Here is a 25,095-nt window from a genome sequence, read left to right on the forward strand (position 1 = left end):
ATTATAATATTTTATTATTTATTGCAATTTGGTTCTAATGTTATCTATAAATGCGATATTCTTTCAGATTAGAAGATTTTTAAAACATATTATTACAAGATTTGAAAAAAATAAATTAAATTAAAATATATTTGAAGAATATTTTGTGTTCTGTGAAAAATTGATTTAAAACAGTATAAAAGTTCTTCACGTAGTAAAATAAGAGTGACATTAAAAAGAGCACCCGTTGAAGTCTTTTGTTCGAAATCAACAATTAAAAAGCTCTGTTGGTTTTTGTAACTCAAAATCCTATTCATTTAATGTGAATATTTTATCGTACCATTTTAGCTTATTTTACTGCAGCTACCTCTAGGAACTGTTGTGCAATAACAATTTAACTGATAAGTTTGATGTGAGCTTAGAAGCTCGATGTAAATATTGTAGCTCGTCTTAAGACGTTTTAAAACAGTTGTTTCACTCTTCCAATGGAAACGCATAGACGCATACAATGGGCCACCCAACGTTAAGCGGATACCGTAGCTCAGAGTTGCAGAGAGTTATTACATACTAACGGTCCCACAGTAGTCGAAATTCGACTATAATTAATTGAAATTATAAGTTTGAACATTATTATGGTTCTATTGTCAAAGACTATTTATTATACTTCTATAATCACAAATTTCGCCAAGACTACACTATAAAAAATATTAACAAAGACAAACAATATTTAATCTCAATTTGACAACAGACGTCAAGAACAAAAGTTTGACAATAAATAGAATGCATGCGTGTGTGCGTCAAATACACGGTATGTAGTGTGTGTAATGTTTTCTTTATTGATTTAATGTATCTTTTATGCATTATTTAAAAAAATATATTAGCATTGTTCACTTCTTCTTTATATTCTCTATAAGTGTGGAAAATTTCATACTCCTCCGTCCGCGCAATTTTCGTAAAAAGGGATACAAAGTTTTTGCTTCACGTATTAATATATAGATAACATGTTTGCCCGCGCTTATCATAAAAGCTGGCTAATAGCATAAGATCTTAGATGAAAACTGAAAAAAATTATAGAAATGCTGTCATCAGGTATAGGTTTTATGTTTACGAAGGTGCTAAGCTTTCGTGTGGCATGAGATCTTTATTAATAAGCTTTTATTAGCTTCAGTTGTATGTATGTTAGTATGTAACGGAATCTTTGAACATGATTTTGACCCCCTTCAAAACGTCGGATTAACTCGAAATTTGGTATACTTATTAAGGACCGAAGACAATAATAAAATAAAAATAAAAAATTGAAAAAATTTAAATTCAACTAAAAACAGAAAAATAAATAATATGTAGTTAACAAAAAAAAACTAACAAAATACGCTTTTATAGAAAATCCAACTAAAAAATAGAAAATAAATTTTAATTAAAAATAGTGTAAGAAAAAAATGATTATAAATATAATATAATGATGATAAAATTTATTAAAATTTAATTTCTATTTTTTAACATAAATTTTGTTCGTGTAAGGATTTCGCAGGACGCTGTCACCGACATATCCTATAAACGATAGATTAAACGTAATTCTCAGAACCACTTACAGCGTAGATAACGCGCGTCCCACTTACCGCGTCGCGCGCCGTGAATCCCATACAAAACAGCCGTCTAATCTGCGAGCTTACGTAAGAGCCTCACGTCACCGCCTTTACGTAAGCCTCGCGTAGCTTCGCCCTGCGAACGGCCAGTCTCCAGACGACCGCCGTCGCGTCCGCACGTAACCTAAAACAAAACAAAAAAAAAACCCGCAAAAAAAAAACCATTGAGGCGTCGTCAAAAAATGTACTAAAAGTTTTTAATAAAAAAATATATATTTATTTTTAATTTTTTTTTTTAATACGCAATGAAAGTGCACACACCGGTTCAGTGACCGCGATCAATATGTTCAGGCAAAACAAATGGAAAGTGATACTGCTTGTGGCGGCTTCGGTGGCAGCGGCAGAGTCGTCCCGAGCCGTCGCTGTCTATCAGAAGCCATACAAAAACGTCATGTTCATATCGAAGAACATATACAGGAGACGCGGCAGACAGAGAGTCATGTTCTTGGACGATAGACAAAACGGGCATTTCGGTAACGGCGAGATTGATCTGACAACGGGCCAAAACTCGAAGATAAAGTTCGATGATAACACTGACTACGAGTTTACTTCGGACGGGTCGGACGTTAAGGCCGAGCCGTCGGGCCACGAGCGGTATTACGAGCCGCGATTCCGGACGCCGAGCCAGCCGTTGTACCAGCAGAGGTTTGGGCCGTACGCGCCCGGGTTCAGCTTCGAGCCTTTCCCGCCTGTAAATTTCGCGCCGGCGGTTCGAAATGGTTATTACTCGGGCTGGCGGGCTCGCAGTCCAAGGGTCGTGTTTCCGTACGCTTCTGATAGTGTGACAGTGACGAACTCGCACGCGGGTCCCGGCGTGGACAATGTTGTGTTCCGTGATCAGAATTTTGGATTGAGCGACGTCGGCGTTTATGAGCAAGCCCTGCAGGATCTTGGCGCGGGCAGCGCTGAGACCTTCCCCGATAAAGGTTGGTTTTTATTTGTATTAGAGAAGCAGTAGGGCTTATGAGGGCCAAAGCTCAGACGGGACAATATTAAGGTTAATTTTCGAGTAGTTTCCCCCAGGAATAGGAGTAGTGTACTTTTCGGGTTTGACTTGAGTTGGCTCGCGAGCACTTTGGTCTGACAGCAGCATTAGAATTACGACGATTTATATCCCCCCCCTTTTTTTAAGCCCCTAACTTTTACTTCGTCAAGTCGAACATAAAATATCTTGCATTATGTAAATTGTCGCACCTTACCCATACCAGATAACTTAGATAAACACAATTGTAACATTACATCCGAAGAACAGATCTTGTTTAAGCCAATCGTTGTAAATATGTTGATGGTTTATTAAAAAAATATATATATCACATCCATTTTAGTCAGTCGCGTAAAATTTCAAAAGATATGTCTCAGAGCTTCTTGTTGCTAATGCTAATTTAGGCGGAAAACAATATTAACTAATCACATTAAAAATCTCTCAGCCTTTTCTTTAGCGTTCGTAATAATACAGGAGTTAAAAAGAACAATATTTCATTGTTACACAATAAATTAAGTTAGCTTAGATTTAAATTCAGTGTTAAAAGTTAAAAGAAGCATAAGTGAGAGAACAAATTTCTCCCAGAAATTAGCGGAGTATGTTTAATAAATATTTAATTTTTGACTCGCAAACAAAACCGGTTCGACATAGTACGGTCGTCAAATTCATTAACAATAACATCCTGGGTTCACTATTGGTAACTAATTCGTGAATAAAAATTATTTACTCATTAACACTGCATCCAATAAAACTAATTTAATCAAAATAAAATTAACTATTAAAATACGGTATTCTTCGGTTTTCGTTTGCGGGAGACATAATTGAAAATCCTTTTTTTATGATTGAAGGATTACTAATGGCCCGGAGGCCTTTCCAGTTTCACCAGGACAGGTGGGCGAGCAAGGGCTCAGCCAGGAGGGGTGGGATTAGCTAATAGCTACCCGAAAATTACTTTTACGGTCTAGTCTGGCGAGTAATAAAACCCGCCAGACTTTGTTTTATTAGACTAGACTTTGTGTTATTAACTACGACTAGACCCAGACCGTGAATACTGTACGGTTTTCGAAACTTCGGAAACTTGTTGACATTTAAAATACGAGTCTAAACCGTAAAAGTAGTTTCAAATAATTATTTAGGTAGTGCAAAACAAGTTTCCGCAGTTAGGGTTCTAGGATCTTTCTAACACAATGCTATCCAATGATATTCCAGGGTATGTACAAAAAAATATTTTCGTCAGAGCATTTAGATCTCCGGCATAGTTGTAACGCCCGATACGTGTACACAAGCTATAATAATAATAATGCGGGCCGAGGCAGATAAAAAGACCAAATATTTGGACCTGGCGCACGAGGTGACCGACATGTGGAGGGTGGTATCTACAGAAATAATCCCGGTAGTTGTATCGGTGAATAGTTTGGTCCCTAAAAGCCTCTCAAAACATCTCGAGAGGCTTGGTCTCAACAAAAAGTCGGTGGTGGCCCAAATGCAAAAAGCAGTTTTGCTCGACAATGCCCGTATAGTTCGCCGGTTTCTCTCCCAATAGTCCCTAACGCTCCGGCCGATTGTTGCCCACCTCGCCGGAGTGTGTCCTGCCGTCTTCCCAGGCGTGGCAGTGCTTAATACACATCATAATAAATATTTACTAACAGTCACGCCACGTTAACTGGTCCCGTGATAAGTTCGTAAAGAACTTGTGTTACAGGTACCAGATAACGGAAATAAATGTAAGATTTTTATTATACACATACACATATTTAATATACATCCATAACCCTGGAAAATACATTTTATATTTATCATACAAATATCTTCGCTTGGCGGGATTCGAACCCGCGACCCCCTTGTGTAGTGACCATATCACTTACCACTACACCAGACGGCCGTTGCGCACAGACAAACATTAATATAAGAGGGGTTTTATAACTTAACCTTATTTACAGTTTGTTTAACCCCAATTTAAAATACCATAAGAAGTCTGCGGAATATTTACAGAAACCTATTCACATACTCAGTTTTTATATATAATATTGTATTGTTTGTTGTTATATATCAGATGATGCCACATTTTACTGCCGCTCTTGTGAACTTACTTGTGGTAGGACCTCTTGTAGGGCCGCACGGGTAAGTACCACCACCCTGCCTATTTCTGCCGTGAAGCAGTAATGCGTTTCGGCTTGAAGGGTGGGGTAGCCGTTGTAACTATACTGAGACCTTAGAACTTTATATGTCTATGGGCTCCAGTAACCACTTAACACCAGGTGGGCTGTGAGCTCGTCCACCCATATAAGCAATAAAAAATATATATATATATATATCAGATAATGCCACATTAATTTTTGACACAGTGTTTAAGTTACTAACATATGTTATAAGTAATGCTTACTACTCGTAAATAAAGATACACAATAATAATAATAAATATTTAGACCTGGCCCTGGAGACTACCGCCATGTGGCATGTTGATTCAACCATCATTGTTCCAATAGTTGTGTCGGTACACGGCTTGATGGCGAAAAGTTTCGATCAACATCTCAAGAAACTTTCGTTATCCAGCTGGGTTAAGGGCCTAATACAGAAAGCAGTTATCCTCGATACTGCACTCATTGTGAGGAGGTTTCTCACTCTGGAGTCCTAACCACTGGTGGCTTGTGTCGTAGACACCGCCATCAGCGGCAATCTATTTTTATATAGTGTTTTTTAAAAATTGTATTTTTAATATCCTTTTTTTTTTAAATATTATGTAATTAATAAGATTTTAAATAAATATAAATAATAATAGAAATAATAATAACATATTTATTTCACTACAAAAAGCAGCTATCCTAAATACATGCAGAATAGTAAGAAAGTTCCTGCAGCTTGAAGAAAACCAAACTTACTACACGCAATAAAAACTAGCTTAATTATTAACTCATAACTATATTACTTGGCCAAAAGCCCGTATATACAGTTCCACCGGCTCTGTCGACAGACTGAACTGAGAAAGGGGAAACATACGAAAATTATAATATTAAATAACAACCACATAATACAATAGAACACACTTAATTAGCCAACCCCAAGAAACCGTGACATTTACTTCAACGATTACTCCGTAAATGTCACTAAAGTACTACCAGCGCAAGCTGAGAAAGTAAAAATTTAAATAATAACTAGAGTTCCCGCAGTAGTCGAAATTCGACTATAATTAATTGGAATTGTAAGTTTGTACACTATTATGATTGTATTTTATACTTCTATAATCACAAATTTCGCCAAGGCTACGCTATAAAAATATTAATAAAGACAAACAATATTTAATCTATTCTCAATTTGACAACAGACGTCAAGAACAAAAGTTTGACAATAAATAGTATGCATGCGTGTGTGCGTCAAATACATGGTATGTAGTGTGTGTAATGTTTTCTTTATTGATTTAAAGTATCTTATATGCATTATTTAAAAAAAAATATTAGCATTATGCACTTCTTCTCTATGTTCTCTATAAGTGTAGAAAATTTCATACTCCTCCGTCCACGCAAGTTTCGTAAAAAGGGATACAAAGTTTTTGCTTCACGTATTAATATATATAGATTGCTTTCGTCCGTTCAGTATACTGAAGTAACTCAACTCAATAAGGACCAGCGTGGCTAGTATTTAGAACATTTAGATAATTTCGAACTCAATGAATTTCATTTATACATTTTTAAGATCTAAACGATTAGCGCGTAAATACGCATACATTTACACAATTATATTCCTTTCGTCATCGGCACAAGGATTAAATTTCCTTTTACGTAAGCGCAAGCGTTATAATGATTTAGGTAAAGTTGTATATCCATTATTCTGTTGCGCAACGTTGTGCGTTCTGTGCCTGCGTTAAGGACTAAATTTGCTTGTTCACAAACAGAAACTCTCGATTTCGTTCGCGTGCGTGTATGATAATGATTTTATGATTGTATAAAAGAAGACTTTTACTTGTACACGCGCTGTTGGCTTAGTTGCAGCTCTATGTATGTATGAGCCGTCCTCCTCGTTTGATTTCCGACGATTTTCATTTAAGAACCGCATCAGCTTTGTGTTTTCCTACCTAAGCTGATAGCCTTGAGAGGCTATATCAGCGTAACCTTAGCGTGTAGGCGAGCTCTCGGGGCTCAGACCAAGAATGTTGCTAATACTGGCTCTAGCAAGAGCAGTGTTTCGCAAAACTACCACCGGATCGGAAACGCGACCCACCGAGAAGATCCGGCGAGAAACTCAGTGGGCTGTGTCTGTAGGCTAATTTACTCGCCGAGCCCTTCGTCGCAAGTGACGGGTTCGACGAGGACGATGACCGGTGTTTGAGGTACCTAAAAGCACCGTTAGTGGATCGGGAGGATCCGTAATGATGTGTTTAGGGTCACACCAGCTACTCCCTGATCGAAGCGTTTCGTAGGCAACGGTCTCCTTGTGCCCCTGGTTTTTCTAACGTCCATGGGCCACGATAACTATTTACCATCAGTAGGGCCGTATGCTTCACTGCCAACAAAAGCTAATTAAAAACATCACCCACGATACGTTTTTAGAGGTCGCTCTGATCACGTACCATACAACTCTGGAATGGAGTCCACGGTGGTTCCTGAGTATATCAGTTCATGTCTATCATCACAAGAGGCTTGAAAAGATTCCTCAACAGTATGCGGCCATTGGAATTGTATTAATAGAAACCACTTACCACCAATGAAGTCGTAAGCTCGTGCGCATCGCCAGCACTAAATAAATAAAATCGGATAAAGTGCTCTGAGATGTAAGCGCTCAAAGTTTTCGGTAGACGTGCTCTATCTCTTTCTCACTCGTGTTACTATAGAATTTGTTCTCTACTCTCGAATACTGACGTCACTGTGCAAAATAAAATATTCTGTGAGTCTTTTTAATATGGGCTAGCTATTGGCCTGTTTCTTCTATAATGGATTTGTTTTTTTGTTTGTTTATCGAGCCGCGTCTGATAAGCAAACTCCGAAAGGAAATTTGAAGACATGATGTTAAGTGGTTACTGGAGCCCATAGACATCTACGACGTAAATGCGCCACCCACCTCGAGATATAAGTTCTAAGGTCTCAGTATAGTTACAACGGCTGCCCCGCCCTTCAAACCGAACCGCAATACTGCTTCACGGCAAAAATAGGCGGGGTGGTGGTACCTACCCGCGCGGACTCACAAGAGGTCCTACCACCAGTAAACAATAACAGAACTTCTTCTTTTGTGATGAGCAGACGTTAATATATGAGTCGACTATTATCAAAGCCGGCAATGTGACTTTTGGACAATTATTTGTAAATCAGAAAAACGAATTATTGACTTTGTATTCCATTGGCAGTCACAAAACTCTTCTGAACGACATCTTAGATAAATAACAGGTTAAGTATTAACCTTTATTTAATGCAAGTTTTGAACCGTATTCTTTGAAGGAGACGATGAATGATTGAATATATCAAATCAATCTGTATTGACATATCAGTAACATTTTTTTGTTCAAATGCACAGATTGCCACCTTTGATAATAGACGACTCATATGAAATAGTCTCAACGGTGACCACCACAAAATGAACTATTTTTTTATTGCGTTAGAGACAGGTTATTAACGTCTGGGCTATAGCGACATGGGTCCCGTATGGACATTTACTTCGGTACCACCACATGGGATAGAGGTTAGGCATTCGACATGTGTTTCTACGACCGGTCGTCTGATAGTCAGAAAAGCTGAAAACCTTGACATATTTGGCGATTCCCTTCCAATATTCAGGAACAAAATTATAAAAAAGTTGTTGTTGAACCTCAGCCTCAGCCTTGGTCTGAGTACTCGGGTATTACTGTCCTTATTGTCTTTCTTTTGTTTTTAATTTTTTATTATTATTAATAGTATTGTTAAATCTCTATTGATATATTAATGTAATGCATGCTGTGATTACCTCTAATTAGATTTGCAGTTATCAATTGCTCTATACATGTCAATGTTATTTTATGTCTTACTGTAAACCCTGTCGGTAATCCTTAAATGAATAAATAATTTCAAAGCTTGTAACACAGAAAGGCGAACGAGACACTTTCCATGTTCCGCTTTCAGATTACACAATGATAGAGTCTTCGGAAATGTTGACGCAATCGACTTATGTAAAGACGATGTCTCTGTCTAAGACGTAACGACGGAAAGAGACGGCGAATGTTTGTTTTCGATAATCGAATTAAGCACGTAACGAAGACTTGTTTGAGTTTTTTTTTTAAGAGATTTTATGACCTGGTAACTGAGACTTTTAGGTCATACTTTATTTTAATTTCTATTCTTATTTTTATGAAAAACTACCTTTTGCCCGCGACTCCGTCCGCGTGGAATAGTTACTTTGGGGCATAACGCTAAATTTTACCCCCACTTCATTTATGTAGAAAGTGAAAATATTTTTGAATTATAGAATGTTAAGGAGCTATTTAAACCCTTGTTTTGAAACATTCTTTATTGGTGCTCCACTTGTATCGGCCTTACCGTGATGTTATATAGCCTATAGCCTTCCTCAATATATGGGCTATCTAACACTGAAAGAATTTTTCAAATCGGACCAGTAGTTCCTGAGATTAACGCGTTCAAACAAACAAACTCTTCAGCTTTATAATATTCGTATGAAAAATGATACAGTGTTATAATATGGAGTGAAATGAAATGAAGATGATTAATTTGAGATATTAATCAAATGAGATGAGATGATATGGGATGAAATATAATGATGGTCATTAAAATGATGGTCATTTACTGAGATTTTTTCAGTAGACTTTTTGGAGGATCCCGAGAAGTTACGTCCAGCGGCATTTTGTTTCATTTTCCCACATTTGTGAACTTTCACAGATATTAAACAGCTAATAAACCATCTTCATTACATATTTAAACCTGAAGGAACACTAAATAGATAAAATAAAACAAATCACACAACTTCACTCCTCGCGTTCCCGCCAAAAAGTCAAGACTAGTTGCATTTTGTAGATCACCGCGACTACAGATTGAGGATAAGGTGTTTTTTTATTGCCCTTTGGCTGACACACGATCCGTATGTCAGTTAGTGTACTTTAGTGCTTACAATCGCTTCGGAATCCACGAAGTCGTTTCGGATTATTTTTTTGCGGTCATTTCCGGCTGATGAGTTTAATGTTTTAACCCTTTTTTAGTGTTGAGCTTATTTTCACATATTCTGCAGGAATTGCTTAAAGATTTTTGAAGTAAAAAAAAAGTATCTTATAAAAAACATTAACTTTTCTCCACGGTATTTCCCGAGAGCTATGACATGTCCTTCTTCAAACGAGGCTTGTGGAGAGTATTAAGCAGTAGGCAGCGGTTTGGCTCTGCTCCTGGCATTGCTGAAGTCCATGGGCGACGGTAACCACTTACCATCAGGAGGCCGTACGCTCGTCTGCTTACAAAAGTAATTAAAAAAAAAAAGATTATTTATAAATGTTATTAACTCAATAAAAACTTTTTACTTGCGCGTGCTAAGACACTTCGATATAGGTCGATACCTAAGTACCTATAATATAATCAAACCGCGCAATAGTCGGTATGTGCCCACTGAGTTTCTCGCCGGATCTTCTCAGTGGGTCGCGTTTCCGATCCGGCGGTAGATTCTGCGAAGCACTGCTCTTGCTAGGGTTCGTGTTGGCAACAACGTCAGGTTTGAGCCCCGTGAGCTCACCTACTAGTTAAGGTTACGCTGAAATAGCCTCTCAAGGCTTAGGTAGGAAAAAAAAAAATGTGTGCGTGTACTAGTGTACACACGTAAGAAGTGAAACTTGTTTATGGCCTTATTTTTCGAAAAATGATCTACATGCAACTTTCTAGAAATTGGTTAAATAAAGTTAAATTAGATAAAGTTTAAACAAAAGGATTTTATTATCATAGACATGAATACAAAAAAGTTAAATTAGATAAAGTTTAAACAAAAGGATTTTATTATCATAGACATGAATACAAAACAGATGGCGCGTAACGGAAAAATGTGACGCGTAACCGAAAAATGTGACGGTAAATTTTTTTCCAACGCCGATAAGGAAGTTTCACTTCAAAAAACAAAATAGTCGGTATTCTGACGCTCCGCACTTTATACGCATTAATAGGGAGTCGATTTATCGACGGTTCGCTCTCAAAGGGCACGATACTGGTACTCGAAGACTTTCATTACGAATATTCACCAATTTTCAACTTCACTTTTATTTGAGACACACTTTCAGCTCCAAAGTTTAGAATGACATTCCGTTGATTTTCCTGCGGCCACTTTCCTATTACGAACAATGCTGGCTTCCCACGTGTTATCGCCGTTTTTTTATTCCATCCGATCAGTGAAACTAAACATTTCACTCCGATCCCACGGCCGGGGAAAACTATTGTCTGCGTCTAGCCTTATTCCGTGGGAAGTTCGGACGCGCGTGCTTGGGTAGGTACATCGCTTTGATTTTATAGTTTCATTAAAAAATAAAATAACTTAATAACAATGCGATTTAGTAAAAGTATAATTTTTTAGTCGACTTCAAAGAAGATTAGATAGATTAGAAGATTAGATAGAAGATAGATTTTTACTGGTGGTAGGACCTCTTCTGAGTCCGCACGGGTATGTACCACCTCCCTGCCCATTTCTGCCGTGAAGCAGTAATGCGTTTCGGTTTGAAGGGTAGGGCAGCCGTTGTAACTAGACCGAGACCTTAGAATTCTTATCTCAAGGTGGGTGGCGCATTTACGTTGTAGATGTCTATGGACTCCAGTAACCACTTAACATCAGGTGGGCTGTGAGCTCGTCCACCCATCTAAGCAATAAATAAAAAAAGATTAGTTGACAATTCGACTGACTTGAAGGATGGCGCTTGTCGCGCTATCCAATTAATTTTTGAAGTGAAACTTCCTTATCGGCGTTGGAAAAAAATTTACCGTCACATTTTTCGGTTACGCGTCACTTTTTTCCGTTACGCGCCATCTGTTTTGTATTCATGTCTATGATAATAAAATCCTTTTGTTTAAACTTTATCTAATTTAACTTTTTTGTATTCATGTCTATGATAATAAAATCCTTTTGTTTAAACTTTATCTAATTTAACTTTATTTAACCAATTTCTAGAAAATTGCATGTAGATCATTTTTCGAAAAATAAGGCCATAAACAAGTTTCACTTCTTACGTGTGTACACTAGTACACGCACACATTTTTTATCAAGATTTGAACCAGCATTAGGATGCGCTTTTTAAAGGAGGGGGTTCTCAATTCGACTGTATGTTTTTTTTTATAAGTTTGTTACCTCATAGCTTTTGATTGGGTGAATCGGTTTTGATGATTCTTTTTTATTAGGAAGTTGACGCTTCCCGTGTGGTCCCATTTCAATTTAGTTTAGTTCTGATAATGGTATCCATGAGAAAACCATATAAGTCTTAAATTTGCATTAATTACGTGCGCGACAAATAGATGAATAACTCAATAACTTAATATCACGCCAACCGATTTCGATGATTATTGTTTTTAGTGTATATTAATTTGTTTTGGAATATCTTTTTTATTTTTTCTATTTGAAGTCGGTTTTTGTTAAAGCTTGTCTATTTACAATTATTTATATCAGTTTCGTATGTCTGTATGTTTGGTTTGTGTTGTGTATCGGAATCTTTGAACGTCATTTTCGACGCCAGTCTAACGGCCGTCTGGTGTAGTGGTAAGTGACACGGTCACTACACAAGGGGGTCGCGGGTTCGAATCCCGGCAAAGGGATAATATTTGTATGATAAATATAAATGTCTTTTCTAGGTTTATGGATGTATATTAAATATAATATGTATGTGTATAATAAAAATATTACATTTATTTCCGTTATCTGGTACCTGTAACACAAGTTCTTTACGAGCTTATCACGGGACCAGTTAACGTGGCGTGATTGTTAGTAAATATTTATTTATTTATTATTTAACTCGACTATTCGCGCACGCGTCAAGGACCAATAACTATACAATAGTTTTATAAATTCGCTCTAATATTTACAACGATGTGGGTAGGCTAATAAAAGAGATGAAATTAATTGGCTTGTTACAAAAGAATGTTTCTTTAGTTCATATGATACGTATATTATAGAATTTTAAAACAAAAGAAATTCTAAACAAATGAGCTCACGGCCCACCTGATTTGAAGTGGTTACCGGAGCTCATAGACATCTACAACGCAAATGCCGCTACCCACCTTGAGATATGAGTTCTAAGTATAGTTATAACGGCTGCCCCACCCTTCAAACCGAAACGCATTACTGCTTCACGGCAGAAATAGGCAGGGCGGTGCTACCTACCCGTGCAGACTCACAAGAGGTCCTACCACCAGTAATTACACAAATTATAATTTTAATCCAGATCAGGAACACGAGATTCAGCAGATTTCAAACCGAAACGCATGGCGGTGGTACCTACCCGCGCGGGCTTACCAGAGGTCCTCCTCCTCCTCGAGTCGTGTTCCTCATGTTTGAGGGTCGTGACCACCATCACCCATGAGCTTCAATCTTAAGATGTTTTTCCACTTTCCCCTGTCCACGGCGTCATGCAGCGCGCTGTACACTGTACTGTACCAGAGGTCCTAACCACCATTAAAACGTTCGTAACGTTAACCACGTAATATTTAATGTATTGTATAATAAATTCGATATTTTCATATAATATGTATTTTGACACAGAAACGAATCATCGTAATCGTTTTACGTAATCGATTTTCGTTCGGTCAAATCGATGCGTTTTTATTCGTAACCCAGTTTCTGCTTCCGTTATTTTAAATTTTTTATGACTGCCAATTGATAGTACTATACGTCCCGCAGTAGTCGAAATTCGACTATAATTAATTGGAATTGTAAGTTTGTACACTATTATGATTGTATTTTATACTTCTATAATCACAAATTTTGCCAAGGCTACACTATAAAAAGTACATAATAACAAAGACAAACAATATTTAATCTATTCTCAATTTGACAACAGACGTCAAGAACAAAAGTTTGACAATAAATAGTATGCATGCGTGTGTGCGTCAAATACATGGTATGTAGTGTGTGTGACTTTTCTTTATTGATTTAATGTATCTTTTATGCATTATTTTAAAAAAATATTAGTATTGTGCACTTCTTCTCTATATTCTCTATAAGTGTGGAAAATTTCATACTCCTCCGTCCGCGCAATTTTCGTAAAAAGGGATACAAAGTTTTTGTTTCACGTATTAATATATTGATAGCATAATATTTGAATCGCTAGTTTGCGGGACTAGATCGATACTAGGACGTATTCCGGTAGCTATTATAGAACATAATAGCATACATTACATACATACATTACTGAGACCTTAGAACTTATATCTCAAGGTGGTTGGCGCATTTACGTTGTAGATGTCTATGGGGTCTAGTAACCACTTAAAATCAGGTGGGCTGTGAGCTCGTCCAACCATCTAAGCAATAAAAAAGAAGATATTTGACGCGGTTCTGAATCGTGTTACGCGCTGTGGTTCGGGATAAATAAAAATTCTCCCGAATTACAAGTTAGCACTATATTAGCAATTAGAATACTGAAAACGCTTCACAAACACTTCAAAATTCTCAATTCGCTTCTTCCGCTTCGCTTCAGGTGATCCGTTCGCTGTTTCGCTTCGAGTAGTTCCGATTACTGACTGACTGCGTGCCATCCCTACAACACTTTTATAGTCGAGACGAAATCCCTAGAATCGTCGAGAATATCACACAAAACTCTAGTATTGTGTGTTTCCGCTATCTGACAATGGCGTTGTACTTTTCGAGTGCTCTAGATGCTACTAGATCCTTCGATATTCGTTCAATTATTCGGCGATAGATGGCGTTACTCTTACCGGCGTAACAATCGCGCTGATGAAGTCTTATTCGTAAGGCTTCAAAATAAACGCAGAGTCAGATTTAGAAGAAGACCCTCCCTTCTTTATTTAAGGTTGGGTTATAAAAAGACATGTGTAGAAAATTTTATTAGATAAACCGTTAAGTTTAACTTGTTTTTGTAACTTGTTCTTTCTTAATCTTTCAAACTGCATTCTTAATGTGCGTTACGCAACGTATTTCATATTAAAATTTATTGTCGACCTTTTTAGTGTTGTGTTAAGTCGTCTTAGAGATTTTAGGGTTGCCATACTCGGATAAGAAGGATGAAAAAAAAAAACTCGGCAAATACGTGTGTGATAAGCATAGGTCCAAGTATTTTCTGTCAGTATTAAAGTTGATGCCTGAATTTTTATAGATAATCCAAATTGATATGTTTGTTTCTTAGGAAACTTGTACCTGAAAATACAGTATTTAATCATTAAATATGTCTTACTGGAACCAAATCTTTAGCATTTTTTATTTATTTATTGCTTAGATGGGTGGACGAGCTCACAGCCCACCCGGTGTTAAGTGGCTACTGGAGCCCATAGACATCTACAACGTAAATGCCGCCATCCACCTTGAGATATGAGTTCTAAGGTCTCAGTATAGTTACAACGGCTGCTCCACCCATCAAACTGTAACGCATTACTGCTTCACGGCAGAAATAGGCGGGGTGGTGGTACCTACTAGTGCGGACTCACAGCAGGTCCTACCACGTTAAGCTGTGTAATGTTTTTTTATTTATTTTCCACTGCAGAGTTAAAAGGTTGGAAAAAAAACATGGTTTTAAGGCTTCAGTGACGCATCGCAATCCTTATTATTAAATAGTATTAAAAGAGTAATTTAGTAATTGTTGTAATATTTAAAATTGCGCAACGTGTATATGTGAAACCAAAAATGTTCCATGACGGCGAAAAGACAGGAATATAACGGACACGATCTTACAATGTGCGTCGGAGTTTAAACTCTAACTAATCGTATAATAAACTTTGTAACACTGACATAGATACACGACCCGCTGTTACCTAAAACGCACATAATATACGGAACCAGTACAATATGAATTACTTTGTTTATATTTAATTGATCATACTAATTGTTATTACGGTTGGTATTAATTAATTTAATGAAATTTTAAATTTTGGCACTTCTCTTAATGAGTCTCGTAGCTGGGGTAATCTCGTAACTGGGTAGAAAGGTTTCTTGTTAGATGACGTCATAACCATCGAATGTCTCAATTTTTTTCTAGAATATTCAATTAGTTACATTGGAACGCTTCATTGAGTCGCTGTCAACGTAGTCGAGAGATTGATACACATTGATACTGGTTGTAGGACCTCTTGTGAGTCCGCGCTAGTAGGTACCACCATCCTGCCTATTTCTGCCGCGAAGCAGTAATGCGTTTCGATTTGAAGGGCGGGGCAGCCGTTGTAACTATACTGAGACCTTAGAACTTATATCTCCAGGCGTGAGGCGCATTTAGGTTTGTAGATCTCTATGAGCTCCAGTGACAACTTAACCACACATCTAAGCAATAAAAAAAAACATGAGTCTCCCAATAATTAACCGATTTTAAATTTTGCATACTCGAAATTTCCCCAACTTTTTAATTTACTACTAATTCCGTTAAGTCTGACAACCCTTGATGCGTTTAACTGTGCATTTGCTGTTGCGCGATGCAACTTAAGGCGAATACGCTCGCACATATTTCATTGAACCTGAAAAAGAAAGCATCTGTAATAAGTATATGAAGTCACTAGCTTTTGCCCGCGACTTCGTCCGCGCGGAATAGTTACTTTGGCATAACGCAAAATTTTACCCGCCTCTTCATTTACGTAGAAGTGAAAGTATTTTTGAATAATAGTAGTAGTAGTCCGTAGTTCCTGAGATTATCGCGTTCAAACAAACAAACAAACTCTTCAGCTTTATAATATTAATATAGATTATATAGAGCCTATAGCTTTCCTCATTAAATTGGCTATCTAACACTGAAATATTATTTTCAAATCGGACCAGTAGTTCTTGAGATTATCGCGTTCAAACAAACAAACAAACTCTTCAGCTTTATAATATTAATATAGGTTATATAGTTTATAGACATTTACAACGCAAATGCGCCACCCACCTTGAGGTATAAGTTCTTAGGTCTCAGTATAGTTACAACGGCTGCCCCGCCCTTCAAGCCGAAATGCATTACTGCTTCTCGACAGAACTAGACGGGGTGGTGGTACCTACCCGTGCGGACTCACATGAGGTCCTACCACCAGTAAAATTACAATACGTTTCCATTAAATACGTATATTCATTATGGGATGTTCTTTTAGCTTCGCCTTAAAAAAGATTTCACTGCCGCCCGTAACACGTGACAACACATGTACGCCGCGCACCCGTCCCTCTCACGCACGAGGCTGAACGGTTTTCCATCTCTTTCTACGAGTCGAATGTCAATGACATTAGCGCAAGTCGGTTTTTCCTTACAAATCAGGAAATACTTTTGAAGAATTTTAATGGAAAGTTGATTTATTTTCTTTATGTATATAATCTGGTTCTCGATGTTCGAGTCAACAGAGCTGCCCAGGTTGTTAGCTTAGATGATCACTTCAGCTCAAGGCTCATTGTGGCCTAAAGGATAAGACGTCTGTTGTACTCGTATCCAGCCATGCGACTTTTTTTTATTTTTATTGCTTCTATGGGTTGACGAGCTCACAGTCCACCCGGTGTTAAGTGGTTACTGGAGCCCATAGACATCTACAACGTAAATGCCGCCATCCACCTTGAGATATAAGTTCTAAGGTCTCAGTATAGTTACAACGGCTGCCCCGCCCTTCAAACCGAAACGCATTACTGCTTCACGGCAGAAATAGGCGGGGTGGTGGTACCTACCCGTGCGGACACAAGAGGACAATCATTTACGTCGTAGATGTCTATGGGCTCCAGTAACCACTTAACAATATGAGCTCGTCTACCCATCTAAACAAAAAAAAATTCAGATCAGCTCACCAGTCAAGGTGAAGTAGCCCCTCAAGGCTATTGGCAGATATATAGGGACAAATACCTCATTTAAATTAGGCTCTGGTCCGCGTACTCTTATCGCTGGATGTACTGTGGATGAGCAATCTGGTCGACGGTGTATCGCGTTCCAACCCGGGAGTCTGGTTCTGATCCAGTGCCACCGCCCAGCCGTCTTGATGGGCCGTTGCTCTGCGGAGACAGGCTTGGCTGGTTGTCAACATTCGCCTAATTTACCCATTGGTCGGGCGTCCTCAGGGTAGCGCCGTGAGTCTGGTTGCCTTGTTAACCGTGGTAGCCCCTTGGAGATAGTAACATCGGGTGAGAGAGTGTAAGGGAAGTCGTTTAGTGGGTATGTAAAAAATTAGTCCCACGGTCCGCTCCTGACTACTATAGACTAGTCAATTGTTTTTTTTTTTCCTACCTATGCTGATAGCCTTGAGAGGCTATTTCAGCTTCACCATAACGTGTGTAGGTGAGCTCACGGGGCTCAAACCGGAGTGTTGCTATCACTGACCCTAGCAAGAGCAGTGCTTCGCAGAATCTACCACCGGATCGGAAACGCGACCCACTGAGAAGATCCGGCGAGAAAATCAGTGGGCTTTGTCTATGGGTTAATTCGCTCGTCGAGCCCTTCGTCGCAAGCGACGGGTTCGACGAGGACGGTCACCGGTGCTTGTGGTGACTTGTCAAGACCCCGTGCGCCCCAAGCGCGAAAACCTAACCAAATTCGGCCTCCTGCCCGTAATAAAAAAGTCGTGAAACTAAGTATGCCCGTAAATCACTCCGTATACACGAAATGACATCACAACAAAACGAAAGTGAGAGTGAATCAGCTTTCGTGTCCGAAATGGCTTATTGTCTCGTAATTTGTGGGTTTCGTCATAACCGCGCCGTCTTCGTCGGAATTATCGTGTTGTTACTGGCGACAGGACATTAACACTAACGTATTTCGAAGTCGTCGTGGCCTAAAGGATAAGACATCCGGTGCATTCGTGTTGAAGCGATGCACCGGTGTTCGAATCCCGCAGGCGGGTACCAATTTTTCTAATGAAATACGTACTTAACAAATGTTCAGGATTGACTTCCACGGTGAAGGAATAACATCGTGTAATAAAAGTCAAACCCGCAAAATTATAATTTGCGTAATCACTGGTGGTAGGACCTCTTGTGAGTCCGCACGGGTAGGTACCACCGCCCTGCCTATTTCTGCCGTGAAGCAGTAATGCGTTTCGGTTTGAAGGGTGGGGTAGCCGTTGTAACTATACTGAGACCTTAGAACTTATATCTCAAGATGGGTGGCGCATTTACGTTGTAGATTTCTATGTGAGCTCGTCCACCCATCAAAGCGATAAAAAATTTTTTTTTTATATAGTTACTGTTTAGTTAGTATATAGTTAATATCTGGTGTTCCCGTCTGTCTGAATCACTCTCTCCGGACCTCCAATATGTTTCGTTAGTCCGAAATCGACTTTCGAGTAAAGCAACGCGCATTACCCAACACGGAACTATATGAGTCGACTATTATCAAAGCCGGCAATGTGACTTTTGGACAATTATTGGTAAATCAGAAAAACGAATTATTGACTTTGTATTCCATTGGCAGTCACAAAACTCTTCTGAACGACTTCTTAGATAAATAACAGGTTAACTATTAACCTTTATTTAATGCAGGTTTTGAACCGTATTCTTTGAAGGAGACGATTATATTTAAATCAATCTGTATTGACATATCAATAATTTTTTTTTGTCCAAATGCACAGATTGCCCCACCTTTGATAATAGACAACTCATATAGTGAACATGAGCGGTGTTCAAAATATAATAACATTAGCCGAGGGGCAAGTCACACAGTTTTATCTGGCCCCAAACTAGGATTCTCTGCGGGAATATCGAGAAACTATGGGAATCAGAAAGTGCGACACATCTAATACATAAAATTCTCGTGTCACGGGGTGCGTGATTGAACTCCTCCGAAACGGCTTGACCGATTTTCGTGAAACTTAGCGTGCATATCGGTCAGGGTTGAGAATCGAACAACATCTATTTTTCATCCCCTTAAATGTTAAGGGTGGTCCGGTCCACCCCTAAAATAATTTTTTTATTTTTTAGACAAAATTTTTTGTTTTTACTTTTTTATGATACAGCATACAAAAATACATACAACCCTAAATTTTCACTCATTTACCACATCCTTACACACTTACAATAAGTTAGTTTTTTTCTACACTAGAAATTCCCTAGAAATCTTATATAATTATGGCAAAACAACGTTTTCCGGGTCAGCTAGTACTTATGTACTTTTTTGTGGGGTAGATTGTGGCATCGCTGGGTGGGTGAGATCACAGCCCCTTTAGTGAACGGTCGATTTGTCGTCTATTTTATGTACATAAGAGAATAAATAGTCAATTCGTTCCATGTCGTTTGGTTCGTTTTTTTTTTCTTACCTATGCTGACAGCCTTGAGAGGCTATTTCAGCTTCTCCCTGACGTGTAGATGAGCTCACGGGGCTCAAACCGGCAGTGTTGCTAACACTGGCCCTAGCAGTAAACTCAGTGGACTGTGTCTATGGGTTAGTTTAGGTTAGAACGGTGACCGGTGCTTGTGGTACCTAAAAGCACTGTTAATGGATCGGGAGGATCCGTAATGACGTGTTTGGGCATTCTCTGTAAGAATGTCGGGAAACTAAGGGAACCAGAAAGTGCGAGACACACTTATATATTTTTATATATTTATTTTTATGACATAGATGGGTGGATGTGAGCTCCACAGCCCACCTAGTGGACGGTCAATTCGTTCCTTGTCGTCTGGTTCGTGCATTATTATTTATTTAATTATTTTTGCTGTAAAGCAGTATTGCATTTTGATTTGAAGGGTGACGCAGCCGTTGTACTGTTAAAACTGAGATCTTAGAAATCATGTCTCGAGGTGGGAGGCGGCATTTACGTTGTAGATGCATAAAGGCTCCGATGAGCACTTAATACCAGCTGGGCCGTGAGATGGTTCATCCATCTGGGCAATAAAAAATAACTAGAGATCCCGCAGTAGTCGAAATTCGACTATAATTAATTGGAATTGTAAGTTTGTACACTATTATGATTGTATTTTATACTTCTGTAATTACAAATTTTGCCAAGGCTACGCTATAAAAATATATTAATAAAGACAAACAATATTTAATCTATTCTCAATTTGACCACAGACGTCAAGAACAAAAGTTTGACAATAAATAGTATGCATGCGTGTGTGCGTCAAACACATGGTATGTAGTGTGTGTAATGTTTTCTTTATTGATTTAATGTATCTTTAATGGATTATTTTAAAAAAAATATTAGCATTGTGCACTTCTTCTCTCTATTCTCTATAAGTGTGGAAAATGTCATACTCCTCCGTCCGCGCAATTTTCGTAAAAAGGGATACAAAGTTTTTGCTTCACATATTAATATATAGATTGCATTCCCATTACACAGTACAAACAATTTTAACAATATTGGTCAATAAATATATTACTTTACCCAAAAGTTTTGTCACTAATCGTATGGATCGAAGGTGTTGTTACTCAATACTGTTTTAGCTTTCACATTTATGTTCCCGAACGTTCGAACGTACGCAATTAATTGCTCTTACAATTAATAATAATACGCGTTTTATTTTGTAATACTTGCGTTGTGTGGCTGCCGCATGTTTGTAACACCGGTCACTCACATTCGCACGAATACGCAAACCCGCAAGTGTAGGACGGCATTTGCAAAGGGTTATACAAAGTTTTCGCTGCATTCGCGGTTTTCCAAGCTGTGTCGGTTTTTTAACAGACATCAAAGCGCGCGAACCGCGAACCTTCGCGTAGTCTCCCACACATTCGTGTGACCAGTTGCGCCCAGGATTGCGAAGGCAATGGACGTTTCGCTATTTTCATAGATCGTGACGTCTACTGTGTAGCGTATCTTCATCAAAAGAAATCCCATAAAAACAGCATGGCTGTTAATGATGTTTGGGAAAGAATTCAAAACTCTTTTTCTCTTCAATGTTCTATTGACGAATTAAAAAGGAGGAGAAATTCGTGAGACATTCGTAAACAAGTGTAGGAGGAAGCGCAAACGGGTTCGCAAATTGAGTATGCGAACCCATTTGCCGCAAAGTTTGTGAATGAATGTTTGACGGCCCTTCAAACATGTGAGTGGCCAGCATAAAGAATGGTTTAAAACAAAAGTAATATAGTACTTTAGCGGGTTTATTCATAGCGAAATTTATTTTTTGCTTGCTGGGTAGACTAGCTCACAGCCCACCTGGTGTTAAGTGGTTACTGGAGTCCACAGACATCTACAACGTAAATGCGCCGCCCACATTGAGATATAAGTTCTAACCTTCACACCGAAGTCCGAAACGTATGACTGCGTCACGGCAGAAATTTTAATAGGCAGAGTGGTGGTACCTACCCGCGCGGACTCACAAGAGGTCCTACCACCGGAAATGTTTGGGAATTCATTAAAAGTGAAAATCTGTTTTATCGTATGTGTGGATCGTCGAGGAGAAGCGTCGAGATTCAATGGTAAGGACCGCAGACTAGAAAGAAGGTAGCCAGATTTGTTTGCCCTTTGCGTCTCTCTAGTCTACCCGTGATCATGGCGCTTGCTGCACTGGTCACCGGCCTCGTCGATTATGACGAAGAGTTCGACGAGTGAACTAAGCCACAGACACAGCCCACTGAGTTTCTCGACGGATCTTCTCAGTGGGTCGCGATTCCGACCCGGTGGTAGATTCTGCGACCCGGTGAGCTCACCTACCCATTCGCTTAAAGCTAAAATAGCCCCTTTAGGTTGCCAGTGAATAGGTAGGAGAAAATGGCCCTTGCCACGATGGTCACGAGTTCGATTCCCACATTTTTTTTTTTTATTACTTTGATGGGTGGACGAGCTCACAGCCCACCTGGTGTTAAGTGGTTACTGGAGCCCATGGACATCTACAGCGTAAATGTGCCACACACCTTGAGATATAAGTTCTAAGATCTCAGTATAGTTACAACGGCTGCCCCACCCTTCAAACCGAAACGCATTACTGCTTCACGGCAGAAATAGGCGGGGCGGTGGTACCTACCCGACAAACATTGTTTGATGAACAGTTTTGTTTGCTCATTATTTGGCTGTTTATTATCTATATTAGTATACATTTAAACGTGGTGGTAGGACCTCTTGCGAGTCCGTACGGGTACGTACCACCACCCTACCTATTTTTGCCGTGAAGCAGTAATGCGTTTCGGCTTGAAGCGTGGGGCAGCCGTTGTAACTATGGCAGTAAGCACTTAACAGCCTTAAGCCTCCAGCGAATAGGTAGGGGGAAAAAAACAAGCATTGCTTTTATTTCTCAATCTTCCACACGCGCCGATATTCATCTATTGTCACGTTTACCTGTGTGCATTTTATTGATATAAATAAGTCAAACATCAAACGTGTTTATTACATTACTAGCGACCCACCCTCGCTTCGCTTCGGAAACATTAAAACACACATGAAACAAACAAAAAAAAATAAAAAAAAAATAAAAAAGTAGCCTATGTTCGTCAGGGACAATGTCGGCTTCTAATGGAAAAAGAATTTTTCAAATCGGTCCAGTAGTTTCAGAGCCTATTCGAAACAAACAAACAAACAAATCTTTCCTCTTTATAATATTAGTATAGACAATCAATTAAATTAATTCAATTAAAATTTATAAATATTCAATTGAATAATTCAATTCAATTAATAAATATTATAAATTTCAATTCAATTCCGTTTTGTTCGTCGTTTAAGCTTGTGAATTGATATTGTTTTCCGTTTATCTTGCAATAATCTTTTTCGCTCGTAATGAGCTTTCTTGTATAATGTATTGTCCACTAATTAATAGCTCTGAATTCGAATTTACACACACTATAACATAATTTATCTTATTACTAATCTTACCTAAGCAATCACCAAGTTAAACTTATTACTAATGTCACCCAAACAATTACCGATTTTACCGTCATCACTGGTCTTACCTAAGCTGTCATTGGATTAATTTAATTACTAATTCTAGCTTTACCGCACAACTAAACTATCTATCTATTATTTAACAAAACCGACTTATTTTTTTGTATATATTTATATTAAAGCTTCATTCTTTTTTTTTCCATTCCGCACAGATGCCAACGTACCACATCGAGCTCGTAATAAAGCTGATCAAAAGCTACGAAAGCCCATGTTCGTTCAGACTGAAGGTGTAAGAAAAAGCGACGACAATTCACTATTCCCGAACATAAGTAAACGCAACATCGTATTGCCGGAATTCAAACCGATCACTGATGAACAAATGGAGAGAATTAATGAGATTCTAAACGTGCCGGTACAGTCGAAGCGAAAAGCCAAAGAGCTACCGGTCACCGCGGACAGGCGAGACGAAAACTGCCCCCAGGGTGGTTCCTGCGAGTTTTTCTTTTACTGTTGGATGGTCGGAGGCCTCTTGGACGGCACCTGCGGCGGGCTACTCAAAGGCTGCTGCCACAGAGTCGCGAAAGCGGGCGTCCTCGGAGTTCAGGATTCGAACTCCATTGAGTATCCGAACGAGGGATTTAGTTACGGGCCTGTCGTGAATGACGAAAGTAAGAGGCATTAATTTCGGAACGTTGCGATGGAACTTAAAGAATTAATTTTCTCATTTTTAATATTATTACGTATTTAATTTGCAAATGTTAACGGTAAGGGAGCTTTTGTAATGACGATTTATCATCGTTATCATTATCATCGCAACGTTCCTTAAAATGCAGACGAAGATGAAAACACGAAAGCGACTACCGTAACAGTTTTCACACCGCTGTGTAATGAATTGTAGACGAATAATTAGCACTAGATGATGACCGAGCTTTGCTGGGTTTTTTTTTTTTGATAACGCCATCTTGTTGTCTCTTAAAAGCGGTTAGTTGCCCTTAATTAAGAAAAATAGTATTATTATTCGCCAATAGGTGTCGGGAAGAGTTGATTATTGAAAACACGAATAAAACAACATTTTCTGAATATAAATCGTAGCTAGATCGATTTATCGCCCCCGAAATCCCCTGTATACTAAATTTTATGAAAATCGTTGTAGCCGTTTCCGAGATTCAGATTATAATAATATATATGTATACAAGAATTGCTCGTTTAAAGGTATAAGATAAGATACGATTTGTCTTATACGTAAAAAAGAAAACGGACTCTGATGTAACGTGTAGTTTAAATATATTCGTACGCATGCTGTAGTCCATAAGCCTCGAACTACACATAGTATACTAGCTGGCCCGGCAAACGTTGTTTTGCCATGTAAATTATTTCTAGGAAAGATAAATAAGCTAGATACCGACTGCAGCGCCATCTGCCGGGCTGATTGGTAAATCTAAACCATTCTCGAATCCACCTGAAGGTATACAGAAAATTTCATTAAAATCGGTCCAGCCGTTTAAGAGGAGTTCAATGACAAACACACGCACAGAATAAATATATATATATTATTATAAAGAAGTGTAGCTTAAAAAGAATGAAATAAAACCACAGCGAACCGAAGAGAAAATTGATTATCACCTTTTTTCTGTTGATACCGATCACGAAGTGG

General features: G+C 38.6%; 1 protein-coding gene across 2 annotated transcripts in view; it reads left to right on the forward strand.

Moving 5' to 3' along the window:
• Positions 1-1,710: 1,710 nt before the first annotated feature.
• LOC101744533 (coagulation factor VII) overlaps positions 1,711-25,095 on the forward strand; it is a 58,487-nt gene continuing 35,102 nt past the window's right edge. For both annotated transcript variants that reach the window (XM_021352718.3, XM_004933210.5), the window contains exons 1-2: positions 1,711-2,548; positions 23,654-24,109. In XM_021352718.3, the coding sequence (XP_021208393.1) occupies positions 1,906-2,548; positions 23,654-24,109 (1,099 nt within the window). In that variant the 5' untranslated portion in view covers positions 1,711-1,905. The remainder of the gene's footprint in view (positions 2,549-23,653; positions 24,110-25,095) is intronic.

The sequence above is a fragment of the Bombyx mori genome, chromosome 2 (genome assembly GCF_030269925.1).
Source record: "Bombyx mori chromosome 2, ASM3026992v2".
Lineage (NCBI taxonomy): Eukaryota > Metazoa > Arthropoda > Insecta > Lepidoptera > Bombycidae > Bombyx > Bombyx mori.